Source organism: Ochotona princeps, chromosome 10, assembly GCF_030435755.1.
Source record: "Ochotona princeps isolate mOchPri1 chromosome 10, mOchPri1.hap1, whole genome shotgun sequence".
Lineage (NCBI taxonomy): Eukaryota > Metazoa > Chordata > Mammalia > Lagomorpha > Ochotonidae > Ochotona > Ochotona princeps.
Window position 1 is genome coordinate 39,495,638 of NC_080841.1, and position 13,350 is coordinate 39,508,987.

Below are 13,350 nucleotides of genomic sequence, written 5' to 3' on the forward strand. Positions count from 1 at the left end.
GAAAGTTTTTTGGCCTGGAGCCTCAACCTGTCCAGGATACCTAGTTACCTAGTTCAAAACATGTTTTGCACCCTTGTTGGAAGAGGTGAGCAAATGAGAATATTTGGCCTTTCCACTCAGCCACCACCGGCTTCCTGCAAATGGCTGTTGCTGCCAGGTGTCACCCTAGCAGGCCAAAACCATTAATCATGACAAATGAAGCTTCAGGTAATTAAAAATATAATTTTGAACTGTTTAAGTGAAATTCCATACGAAGGACATGACAAAACTGGAAATTACATAGAATTACCAGCACCGCAAGACTAGTTGTGAATACAGTCTTTCACTAACACTTGATTCTCATCCAATACCTGTTGGCCATCCAATGCTTGTTTACTGAGTGTGTGAATTTTCTGTGTGCGCCAGGACTCATGTTGTGTTCACAGCCTGGGTGGCTGATCGGGAAAGCCCAGTTACATGATTTAGGATTATAAATGCAGCCTGGGTACTGAGAAAAGGGACTCCACAGAGGGCCAGGAAGTAGTGTCAGAGCAGCTGGAGGACACCTGGCTGCAGAAGCTGCTCTTGCCTGGGGCAGCAACAAAGCAAGGGGGATGAGGGAGGTCAGGATGAGGCTAGCCCATCTGTGAGGGTCCAGATCAGCCAGGGGCTGGAGCGCCCTCCAGAGGGATGCTCCTGGCTATGACAGATGACTGTCCGGCTGCCCTCCACATCCTGTCCTGCTGAAGTGGTTCCAAGATGCAGAGAAGGGCCAACAGGGTTCAGGACTGGCCCTTAGGGATCACAGACTTTGAACCAAAGACATTCCAAAAGACAGTGCTTAGGGGCACAGGTGGAAGGTGGACAGACTAATGGACCAGGAACCAGTGTGGGCAAAGCATGTGGGCACACTAAATCAACAGGGAGGGAAAGAGGGAGGGAGGGAGGGGGAGAAAGAGAGACAGAGAGAGAGAGAGAGAGAGAGAGAGAGAGAGAGAGAGTGTGCTGGTGGTTAAAATCTGATTTGGGGCATGGAGAGATTCCTGTGATCTGGAGGGGCACCACTGGACTGAAGCTTCCATGGGAGGCCAGCAGCTTTGACCCGTTGCAGGATGCACATCAGCAGGAAGGTGAAATTGGAAGTAGAGCCAGGAGTGAGTTTCATATCCCTGTTGTGGGATGCAGCAAGGTGAGGAGGCTCTCAAGAGCTGCATCCAAAGTCTGCTCCAGCTGCTCCTGTTTTAAGTGTATAATTTGGGAAGTGGTTAGACAAAGCAGTTAAGACATCACTTGGAGTGCCAAATCCTTCTCTGAAACCCTTCTCTGGCCTGGACCATTTTGGGAGCATGCCATCCAACCCCTGCTCTCCTACAGCCTCTTCTCCTTTCCTGAAAGCTTGCTGGGGACATCCTCCGGCTCTGCAGTTCTCCCCTTTCCAGACCCTCCATGGTTAATCCCTTTGGGGCTGTGCTCTTTGCAGCGCCCATTGTGGCAACCAGGAATCAAGGAGCATGAGTGTGAGGATGCATTGGAGCAGCTAGGACTGGGAGGACAAAGCTTGTAGAATTGTACACTTTTCCAAAAGATGTATGTATGTATGTATGTATGTATGTATTTTCAGTTTATTGGAAAGACAGAGAAACAGAATGACAGAAACAGAGACCGAGAGAGGCAGAATCTTTCGCCTCCTGGTGCGTTCCCCAAATGCCTGCAACAGGCAGGGTGGGACTAGGCAAAGGCCAACACTGATATGAAGTGTGAGCGCTTCAACTGGTGTTCTAACTGCTTTGTTTAACTACTTCCCCAAATTGTATACTTGAAACTGGTGCAGCTGGAGCCACCTTGGGATACAGCTGTTGAGATTCCCTCAGTTTTACTGTGACCCACACTAGAGGTGTGAATCCCACTCCTGGCTCCACTTCACTTCCAGCTTGCTTATGACATGCACCCTAGAGTGTAACAGATGTGGCCCACAGCCTTGGGCCCCTGCCACCCTTACATGAAATCAGGATTGAATTCCTGACTCTTGACTTCAGCCTGGCCCAGCCCTGGCTGTTGCAGGTTTTTGGGACATGAATCAGTGGATGAAAGATTCTCTCTCCTTCTCTCTGTCTCCCCCAGGCTTCTCTCTTTCTCTTTTTCAAATAAAACAATAAAAATACATTTAAAGAGGTATGACTTACTGTACACAGATCATGCACAAATAAAGTTGCTTAGTTTTGTAATTTAAGAAATATTGTCCAACCCCATAATGTATGCTAACTCACTGTCTCCCTCATGACTAGGTCTGATCCATTTGTCACAATACCCACATTCTTTCCTGTAACAAGTTTCGATGCCTTGCCAAGTAGTGTGCCCAGTGTGTTGGCTATTTCAGTCAATCCTCAGCCCTCTGCGGGGAGGTCCCAGATGTCCCAAGCACAGCTCTGGGCTCCCATCTGTTCTCCGGGCTTCTCTACTAGGCTGTCCTAGTCCCGAACCAAAACGTATGGGAACAAGGCGCACACAAGGATCCTCTTCCTTGTGAGTCTGCCCAGGTCCTGCCACCTATACCTCAGGGAAGCCTTGCAAAACTGTGTCTCTGTGGATAAACTGAGCCTTGTGGTAGCTGGAACAGGGGAAACTGTGAGGTGACAAAGAGGAGAGGCACTGGGTCCTGAGCAGGGGCTGTCTAACCTAGGGTCCTCAGGACCTCTGTTAGCCCATGCAGGGCCCAAGAGCTTCCTTTGTATTCCACGACCCTCCTGGAAGGAGCTTGTACCCTGGAGGGTCAAATTAGCTCCGATCAGGCAGGTATTCACAGCTCCATATCCCAGGTGAAGAAATCAAGATTTTTTTAAAAAGATTTATTTATTTTAATTGGAAAGTCAGATACACAGAGAGGAGGAGAGACAGAGAGGAAGATCTTCCATCTGATGATTCACTCCCCAAGTGAGTGCAACGGCTGGTGCAGTGCCGATTTGAAGCCAGGAGCCAGGAACTTCCTCCAGGTCTCCCACATGGGTGCAGGATCCCAAGGCTTTGGGCCATCCTCGACTGCTTTCCCAGGCCACAAGCAGGGAGCTGGATGGGAAGCGGAGCTGCTGGGATTAGAACCGGCACCCACATGGGATCCTGGTGTGCTCAAGGTGAGGACTTTAGCCCCTAGGCCACGCCGCCGGGCCCAAAGAAATCAAGATTTAAAACAGTTGAAAGATTTGTTCAAGGTTGTGCAGCAAATTCATATTTAGGTTTGTGCTCCCGAGTCATAGTTTTTCCAGATAGGCTCTAATGCTTCTCTAGCCCAAAGGAATAAAGTTAAGGGGATCCTGATGGTTCCCAAACACCCTTCTCAGAACCAGCAGCTGCCTCAGCAAGAGAACGTCTTGGGGGTGGCAGAATTTGAAGCTGCAGGTGCATGTAACCTTGTAAGGCATCTCTTCACAGGACAGTTTGGTTGAATTTAAATTAAATTAAAGGGCCTGGCATTCTGTAGATGCCCATTAAATACTCATGTAGGACAATTCTAAAGAGGAAGAGATTGCAAACGATACAGCTGAGGTTTAAATACAGAGTACAGGAAGGCTGAAAATTATTACCTCCGAGGTCCTGGCCAGCAGGCAGTGGTGTAATTCAGCAGTAAAAGTGGCGCTGTCTTAATGTGAAGGCAAAAGTGGGTTCTAATTGTCCGATTAAAAGATTACCCCATTTATTCAAAGAAACACTGTCCTGTCATTAACTCTACTAGGACTGTTAAGGCTCTTTGCAAGTGACTGTGAACATAATGAGAAGAGTTTTCCTAAGTGGTATCAGAAACATTCAGAAGTGGTCCTGTACATCCGGTGGTTATAGCACAGCTTGTTCAATTTTTAAGCTCCCTATGGAGGTATTCTTTTCGTAGGAGATACAGCCCATGCTTAAAAAAACAAGTGTCTAGCAAGAACCTATTTATTGCCCAGACACCACCTGTTTCAGCATGGAGGGACTGCAAGCAGGGGGCTCAGACCCCTGGTGGCAGGCAGCTTTCCCTAAGGCTGTGCTATATTTAAAGAAGTGATTCCAGGTCCTGCCATGTGGGAGGCAAGCCAGCAGCAAAGTAACTGAACAGGTGGCCACTCACTCCTTCCCTGCAGGTGGAAGGTCTGGCAGCCCCACTCACCCAAGTGTCCTTCCTGCAGCATGTTAATTCCTTGGTTAGTATCCAGGCCTCAGGGAGCAGCACACACCAGGCAAATCCTGGGGACTTCTTGATGAAGAAGCCCATCCTATTCTGAGGCAGGTCTAGGTAGCCATCACCCCACTGTTAACCCTGAGTTATTTCTTGTACTCACACTGCAGTGGTCAATGAATACATACAAGAAGAGCAGGGACCCAGATTTAGCATGGTGTAGTTGAGGATGAGAAGTATTGCCATGTGATGAAGGTGCAAACTGGTGGAAACAACAAATGCAGGCCTGGGATGGTAGGGGGAAAGTTTTATAAGGTTAGAACTATAATCTCTCCAGGAAATGATATAATTCTGGCAGTGCTAACAGACTTTTTTTCTTTTCTTTTTTAAGAAAAAAAAATGGTAGGGTGTTGTGAAGTAGCAGGTAAAGCTACCATTGCTGCCATCTGGGAAATGAACCAGCAGGTGGAAGATTCTCCCCCTCCCTCTCATTCTGGCTTTCAAGCAAATAAATAAATATTTTTAGAAAGGATAGTATATTTATAGTGTTCATCTATCTATTAATCAAACCACCTATACTTATTACTTCCTTCCTTCCCTCCCTCCCTCCCTCCCTCCATTTTTCCTTCCTTCATTCTTCCTTTGTTCTGTATATTCATCCTTTCTTCCATCATCTACCTGTCCATGCATTTGTCCTCCTTCCTTCCTTCCTTCCTTCCTTCCATCTATTCATCCATGTCTCTCACACATACTGTGTGCACACAACTGTGCTGGGGGGGGGGAGGGAGAATACTAGGAAGAAAATGGGGCAAAGATCTGATGGTGTTTTGAAAGTCCTGGTTTTACATCTCCTGGCCAGTTGGCATTGGCAGGTTTCTTAATAACGCTGGGGACACTTTATCTGAGAAATGAGATTCAAAGTATCTATGTTTCTAGAGGTTCAGGTTCAAGAACTTATAAGACCCTGCCATCAAAAAGATTGCAATGTTGTTGAAGATGTAAGACCCATAAATAGATGAAAACTAAATTTGAGAGCACAAGCATTTCAACTAAGACACAGATTCAGAGCAGCGTTGTCTCCGTCAGGGTAACTGCTTCCCTTCAAGTTCTAGGGATGCTTTTATTCATGAAGGCACCTGTTTTGTGAAGTAGCTATGGCAGAGTTTATGGCAGAATTGGCATTTACAAGGAGGCTATAATACTTTGTGTTATAACACTTTGTGTTGTGCTGTTGACCTAAAGTTTCCCCAATCTGGAAATATGACCAAGGGAATGACAAGGACAGGTTTCCAAGTCCAACTCTGGACTTCTCCAGAGTCCAATCCAAGCATTGTCCTCACTCTTGGGAGGATGAGCCATTGTTTGACATGGCCCTTGACAATGAATTCAGGACTCAGGTCTGCTCAGCTGCAGGTTGCACTGCACCTGGCGTCCAGTAGAGATGCAAATGATTCCTGTCCAGTTGAAAGAGAACCTATTGACTCTTCCCTGTAGCACATTAGCCAAATTTGTTGCAAACATTGAAAATCTATTTTATATACCTTTCCCAATGACTATACAAGCATAAATCCTAGTACTTCAAATGCCATTTGAACCAGCACTGCTGACTCCTTAATTGATGAACTGAATAAAATCAAGTGTGTGCTCATTCTATTGTATCTGGGGGCCATGGTTTTAATTTCCTTCAGAGCTTCTGGTGGGTAGCCTTGACCCTGCCCTTCCCCTCCTGATGTGAGTGGGATGAAAGGTTCAGGGCAAAGTCCCTGTGAGGCATTCTAGCTTTCCTGGCTTGAGCCTGTGGCAAGCAATGAGGGCCTTTCCCTTGATCTAGCTCCAGGGTTCATAAGGGCTCAGTGTGTGGTGGAGCCCAAAGGTAGGTGGCAGATTCAGCAAGCTAGGGCACTCAGAAGCATGACTTAGCACTGGTCAACAAGCAAGGACTTGGGATCCGGTGGGCCAGGCTCAGCAAAGCTCCTTGGAAGAGTTGATTACTTCCTGTTCCTCACACTCAGCAGCCCCACTGTGGTTTATATTATGATATAATAAACACTATTTGTCCCCCTTGCCCCAGATGATGTGTACTTTTTGGTATGCTAATAATGTGCAGGGGGCTTCCAGATAGCGTCAGGATACAAAGGGAGGGACAGTTGCCAGGAGAGCCTTTATCAAATTGAGCTTGTCACAAGGTACCAAAAGTGATTACAGAGACGGTGCACATAAAAACTTGATCATGTCTCTAGACAACAATTTGTTGGTACATGGTCAGGGATCGCTCATGTTTGTGTTTCTTGTGCCAGACATTGTACCTCTAAAATGCCGTCCTGGGGCTGATGCTGTGGGGCAGCAAGCTAAGCTACTATCAGTGATGCTGCCATACTGGAGTGCGGTTCAAGTTTCAGCTGCTTCACTTCCAGTTCAGCTCCCGGCTAATGTGTATGGAAAAGCAGTAGAAGATAGCCCAAGTGCTTGGACCTGTGAAGCCACTGGGGTATCTGAGAGGAGTTCCTGGCTTCTGCCTTTGGTCTGGCCCAGCCTTGATGGTTGCAGCCATTTAGAGAGTGAACTAATGAATGGAAGATGTCTTTCTCTGTCTTCTCCCTATCCCCTACTCTTCTCTGTCACTCCTTCAAACAAATAAAATAGGAATAAGAGGAAGAAAGACAAGTGGTAAAGTAAATAGCAGTAGCAACTATATTAAGAGACTATCACAGAGGAAGTCAAACACTGTTGTGTAAAGGTAATTGTTAGAATGTCAATTACAACAAAAACTGGGAAAAGGCAAAATGGCCAAGAATAACAAATTAATTAATTAAGTAAATGATGCCTATCTAGGGAAAGGAATGACTGGCCTTTCAGTGATGATAATCCAGTAGATCACAGCTGTGGGCATCTGGCGTTCACACTTCCTGCCCTCCCTTGGGACAGAGAGGAACAAACAGACTATGGATTTGTAACAAGCAGTGCCTCTGTGTGTATGTGTCAGTGGGGATGGTGCTGGCAAGCATGACCAAGCTAGACCTATTGCATGCCAAGCCAGGCGGAAGCCGGGCACAGCCTGCAGAGCAAGGGCTGGAGGTGATGACCAGCTCAGCTGGTGCACTGTGGCACATGCAGCTGCTGGCCGCAGCCTCCCGGGTCCTGGTGTGGCTGCTGCCCTCACCAATGAGAGCACTGGAAAAATCATGCTTCTGTTCCCAGAAGACTGGCTGGCTGTTTTTGTCACCTGGAACCCAGGTAGTTTGGTCCTAGATAGTTTCACACACAGGACATCAGGGCAGTGTGGCTCAGATAAGCTCAGCTGAGGTCATTCCAGGCCGCAGTCCTTGCTTTCTACTTGATGTTTGCAGTGATTTGCATACAGTTGAATTCTTCTCCAAGTCCCTTAGGCTCCACCAGCCCTTCCATAGCAGCTCTGTGAGCCCTGACTCTTGGCTTGTGTCTTCTGCTTAATGGCCATTTGCTCGTTTTTGCTGAGTGTGCAGAACCAAGGCACCATAAATCCTACAGTATGTCTGGGTCTCCACCTCTCCATGGCTTGCAGCATTAGGGAGCCTCTTTAGGCCCCATTGGATTTGCACGGGCTTTGGTGTTTGGGCTCAGGCTTCTGTCACAGCCACAGTGTCCTATGCATTCTCCTGTCAGTGATGGGACACAGTGATGATTCCAAGCTTTGTTTAAAGCTTGGCTTCTCAGTTATGTCAGGTCTGAGGTTGCAACTCTATAGGTGCCATTCTTAGGAACCCAGGAACTCCTGACCCTTTGCTCAAGGACTCTCATTTTGGAGGTTCCTGTGGTAGGCAATGGCAAGTGGAGGGTGGGGGCAGAGCAGCCTGTGGCGAATCTGTACAGGTCATGGCTATTCATGGGCTGGGGGAAAGATCATTCCCACCCTGTCTTTTGCTCCCCACTCAGAAAGTCTCCTGCAGACCTTCCTAGGAAAGAAGTGGGCAAAGTGAGGCCAACCACAATGGCAGGGCAAACAACAGCCCTGTCCACTGCTCAGAGCCATCCAGCAGGCTTCCTGGCTGACTTTGTAAAGTAGAACACACCTCGGCTGCCAGCTACCTTGTGCCATGTCCAGGGTCACATTCTGCACAGAAACCAGCATCATGAAAATGCCTCCTTCCTTCTTTCTTTCACAGTGCACAAGAACTGGGGGCTGCTTGTAGGGCAGGGGGTTAAGCAGTCATGTAGGATCCCAACAACCCAAAGCAGATCACCGCTTTGAGCCTGTACTGCTCTGTTTCTGACCCAGCTTCCTGCTGATGAGCCTGGGAAAGCAGCAGAAGATACCCCAAGTGCTTGGGCCCATGGCCATCCATGTGGGCAATCTGGTTGGAGTTCCAGGCTTCTGGCTTTGACCTGGCCCAGGCTTGGTCATTGTGGCCATTTGGGGTGTCAACCAATAGATGCAAGATTTCTTTGCCTCTTCCCCACCCCCCCCTTTTTTTTTTATCACTCTGCCTTTCAAATAAAGAAATCTTTAAAAGCACAGAAGGTACATTTCCCGAGTTTGTCACCTGAACCTTACAATACTCTGAGTTACTCGTTGTCATTATCACATCCAGTTTGAAGGTGAGAGCCTAGACAGTCCAGGGGCCCTGGCTGCCATGGCCAGCCAGGAAGGGGAAAAGCAGGGCTCCATGACCGAGCAACCCATGCTGGAGCTCATTTCCTCCTCACCATTAAGAACCCTGTTCAGAAAGACTGCTTAGCCCCTGGATGCTTTTCTCCCACCCAAGTCACTTGCTGTTGTCAGGAACCAGCTTGTAGTGGCTAAGCAGAGCCTGGCTGAGAAAAGACAGGCAGAGCTGGAGCAGGAGGGGTTGCTAGGACACCAAAGAGAGTGTGAGCTATGCAGGGCCCAAGGCTCCTCAGTCAAAACGGCTTGTTGCTGCGGTATGTGTCACCCAAAACATTAGTGGAGTTGTGTACCATCCAGTTCCGGTCGTACACACAACTCTCCCATATCACCAGACCGGAAGTCTGCCCATTAAACAACAGTGTTCTGTTAACCCTCTCCCTCAACCACTGACCGCCATCATCCTACTCTGTCTCTACAGTGTCCTACTCCAGGCTCCTCGTGGAATGGAATCACTGGTTTGTGCTTTTCGGATGGCTTAGCCTAATGTCCTAACATGCATCAGCATTAACACTGGGAACTATTTCTTTACGTGACTTTAGCACACTTGGCTTATGCATTTGTCTGTTGATAGAAAGTTCTCCCCTTGTCATTGTTGTAATAGCAGGAAGATGAGTGTAAAGACAGCTCTTTGACCTGCTGCTTCTAGTTTGTTTTCATGGAAAACAAATTTCATGGAAAATGGAGTTACAGGACAAGTTTGTTCCAGAGAAGAAAATTTTGAAATCCATGCATAGATTTCTCGTGATACACTTTCCATGAGCTTTTTCCTTAAAAAATTAAGAAGCAAGGTTTATTTATTTGAAGGGCAGAGAAACACAGAGAAAGAGATCTTTCATCTGATGATTCACTCCCCAAATGCCAGCAATGACTGGGACTGAGTCAGGCTGAAGCCAGGAGTCTAGAACCCCATCCAGGTCTCCCACATGGATGACAGGGGCCCAGACACTTGGGTCATCTTTGCTGCCTTCCCAGCTATGTTAGCAGACATCTGGGAAGTGAATCAGTAGGTGGAAGATTTTCTCTGTCTCCACCTTTTGTGTGTTACCCTACTTTTGACATAAATAAAGCTTCAGGGTGGAATAAACGAGTTGCAAGGGTGACAGTGCAGAAATTAACCTTAGCTACTCTCTACAGAGGACACTGGCTTACCCAGAAAAATACCTCTACATGTTAGGCAGGAATAGCATACATGAAAAGAAAGATTTGATGTATTTACACAGACCCGTCCTATAAGTAACAGGTATAGCCACTTTTCGTGGTGTGTGTATGTGTGTGTGTGTGATCCTGCCAACTTAGTCTGCCGCTGATGTGTTGGGTGGAAAATATCAGTGTGAGAGTTACTGCAGACCTCTCTGCAGGCTGGTCCTTGTGTCCCCATGTCTTTCACACAGAGAACACTCTCCTGGCCATGCAGTTCTCACATCTGTACTAGCCACCTGCTAAGAAATTCCTGTGCCAGCCATAACCTGAAGTGTGCCATAGAAATGAGATTTGGGCAAAGCAAAATCACAGAGGGCACAGAGGATGGCAGGAGGCAAGGATCCCTTTTTGTTACTCTTTGGCCCAGTAATTAATTTCTTCCCTAGCAAGGTTTGACAGCAAAGCTTGTATTCATTAATCTGTCATCCACCTGTTCTGGAGAACTATTTGATCGCTTTCTAACTGGAGGCATCATGTCCAGCAGGGAGATTGAACATCTTCCCAAGAGCTGGCATGTGAGTGCAACGAATCATGTTATAACAAGGCGATTTTCACCAAACACAAGTAAGCGGATTCCGTGACTTTTATAGCAAGACTGAGCCACAGCAGCCCTCCCACATGGTACCCTGAGGGCGGCCCCCAGCACATGTCCCTGTCCCGTCACACCCTGCTCCGTAGTGTTAGGGGAAATGTCTCGGAATCTCTGGCTAACACTGGACCCTCCTCTCTCACACAGAAGGCGTGTGAGTCCTGGGTGTTTGGTTTGTGTCTGGAGAAGGAGCGGGAGTGAGGGAAGCACACATCCGTCTTCTGTGGCAAATCTGATTATTTGCAGCAGAGGCAGCAGGTCGGAAAACACCAAATGAAATCTCACCCATGGACTCGCTCCCAACTGTTTGTTATTTTTTTATTTGGACACAGGAATTACAGCTTGATAGCATTCAGAAAATTATATTTAACCCTCATTTAGATTCCATCTGAATCAATTTAATGAAATGTGAGTACTTTTCAAGACTGAAGGAAGAATAAAAGGAAATTTAAACCAGAAGGAAATACATTGAAGTTTTTTTTTTTTTTTCGTGCTGTAGCCAGGAACTGCAATGCCAGGCCCTTTTCCCAGGAACTGATGGTATTTTCCCCTAACATAAAAAGAACCAAGAAGCATAGAACTTCAGGAAATTATCAATTGGGATTTAGGAGATCTCTGCATCCCACCATGCAGTTATTTAGCGGACAAGGCCTCGTGCCAGCCCCTGTCGAGCAAGCCAACCATAATCCTTCCTCTAGCAGCTTAGAGTCCCATGAGAGAAGCTGAAGTAAGCGGAGCGATCATGACAGATATGAAGCTACAACCATGCTGGTGAGGCAGTGGGAGGGAGTGCTGGTGTCACCTGGGAGGGGAGGAATGAGTCAGGTAGACAGGAGGAAGCTGGGGAGGGAAGACCAGTCAAAGCAGAGAACAACAGGCACCAAGGCCCCTGGCCAGCCACAGGGTACATGGCATGAAGGCCAATGTGGGTAAGAAGCAAGGTGGACTGAGCATGGCATGTCAAAGATGTGTTGAGGTTAATGGGTTGGACTGAGCAGGGGACTGGTTGGGTCAAGTGCTTAATCTCATTCTGAGCTCTTGTAACCAGCCTGCCTGGGCTGGTCTGCAAAAGTGGGTGATCATACTACTCTGTTCCAGGGTGCATGTGAGGATGATATAAGCTATCACTAGGACAGCACATGGAACATACACTGTACATTTGCTATTTTCTTTGGTTCCCAATTGGCTTTCACCGTAGCATCACAAAGGTCTTTTTGACCCTCATGTTCTAAGTTCCTGAGAATCATCTCTTCTTTTTAAGATGTTTAATATTTTTAAATTTTTTTGATTATGTTTATATAGTTGAGAAGGATGCATACCCATTTGGACCACTAATTGGGGTGGGAAGGGTCGAGGAATAGGAGAAAGTAGATGAGACCATTGTTTCCAGTTTTCTTTTTCTTCTTCCTGTATCCAGGGGAAGGAGAGAGATAAGGGGATAAGTTGCACCCAGCCTCCCAACCGCATCAGTATCTGGGGGTGGGGAATGGCCACCTGATGTCATCCCAAGGTCCCTGATGTGGAACATGCAGCTATTTGGGGAGTGAACCAGTAAATAAAAGATCTCGCCCTGTCATTCCTTCTTGCTTTGTAACTTTGCCTTTCAAGTAAATAAATCTTTTAAAAACAAATAAAAAAATTGAAAAGTTCATACTAGAGGCTCATTATGAAAAAACTACACAAATATTTCAAAATTGCTTTTCAACAAAGTAAACTTATTTTTAATTCTACTATCTATGAAATTTTTAAAGCATCCTTGATCCTTGTACATGCAACATACACACATACAGATACACACATACGAAACATATATTCCCTCAGCACAACACATATATAGGTACAACATACATGCACTCAGCACAATACACGATGCATCATACACAAACATGTACATTAATATATATGCATATAGACATAACACACACAATGCAAATAACAAACAAAATGCATAATACACACAATTTCCCATTGGGTAATGCATGGAGTTTGTGTAGGGGGAGGAGGTCAACCAAGCCAATGACAGCAGTTTTATATCTCAGTATTTCCACAGATACAACAGCTTCCTCTCATCCTGGGAGAAGAGGAGAGAGCTTAGCCAAGCGGCGCTCAGCATACAGCTTCAGAGTTGGCGTGACTGTAAGAAGAGTGAAGCATGATGTACTAGCAGAGCTTTTGGGGGGCTCACATCTGGCCAGTCAGGCCATGTCTTCCTGGAGCCAGTTCCGAGGGTCCTGAGGGATGAGGGCCAGCCCATTCTTGCATAGGTAAGGGAATGACACGATTTCTCTAAAGGGCAGCTTCCCCTATAGCAGCACTATTCCTTGGGTGGATCTCAGTGGAACACCTCAGGGAATTGCTTGGCCTAAAGAAGTAGTAATGGTGTGGCCAGCATTGTGATACAGTGTGCTCACCTGCATTTAGTAGGCTCATATCCCAGACGGGGGTGCAGGCTCCAGTCCCCACTGCTCCATTTCCAATCTGGCTTCCCACTAATGCACCTGGGAAAGGAACAGAAGACGGCCCAAGTGTTTAGGCCTCTGCCACCACGAAGGAAGACCCAGATGGAATTCCGGGCTCCTGGTTTCAATCTGGCCTTGTCCTGGTTGGTGTAGCCATTTAGGGAATGAATCAATAGGTAGAAATTCTTCTGCTTCTCCTCTCTATCTTTCTGCCTTTCAAATAAGTCAATAAATAAATCTTTTTTAAAAAGAAGAAATAGTGACTGCATGGGAGACCCCATGCTCGGGTGCCACAACACAGCAGAAGGGGTACCTGGTGTTGGCACCACAG

General features: G+C 46.9%; 1 protein-coding gene across 3 annotated transcripts in view; it reads left to right on the plus strand.

Annotated features, from left to right (window-relative positions):
• Nucleotides 1-12,758, plus strand: part of URB2 (URB2 ribosome biogenesis homolog) — a 164,825-nt gene extending 152,067 nt beyond the window's left edge. For 2 of the 3 annotated variants that reach the window (XR_009246188.1, XM_058669326.1), the window contains one exon: nt 10,708-10,949. Coding sequence is in view for 2 of the 3 variants with exons in the window: in XM_058669326.1 (XP_058525309.1) it covers nt 10,708-10,761 (54 nt within the window). In the remaining variant the exon portion in view is untranslated. Of the gene's footprint in view, nt 1-10,707; nt 10,950-12,599 lie in introns of those variants that run through there. The other variant, XM_058669325.1, reaches the window with a different exon arrangement.
• Nucleotides 12,759-13,350: the final 592 nt, after the last annotated feature.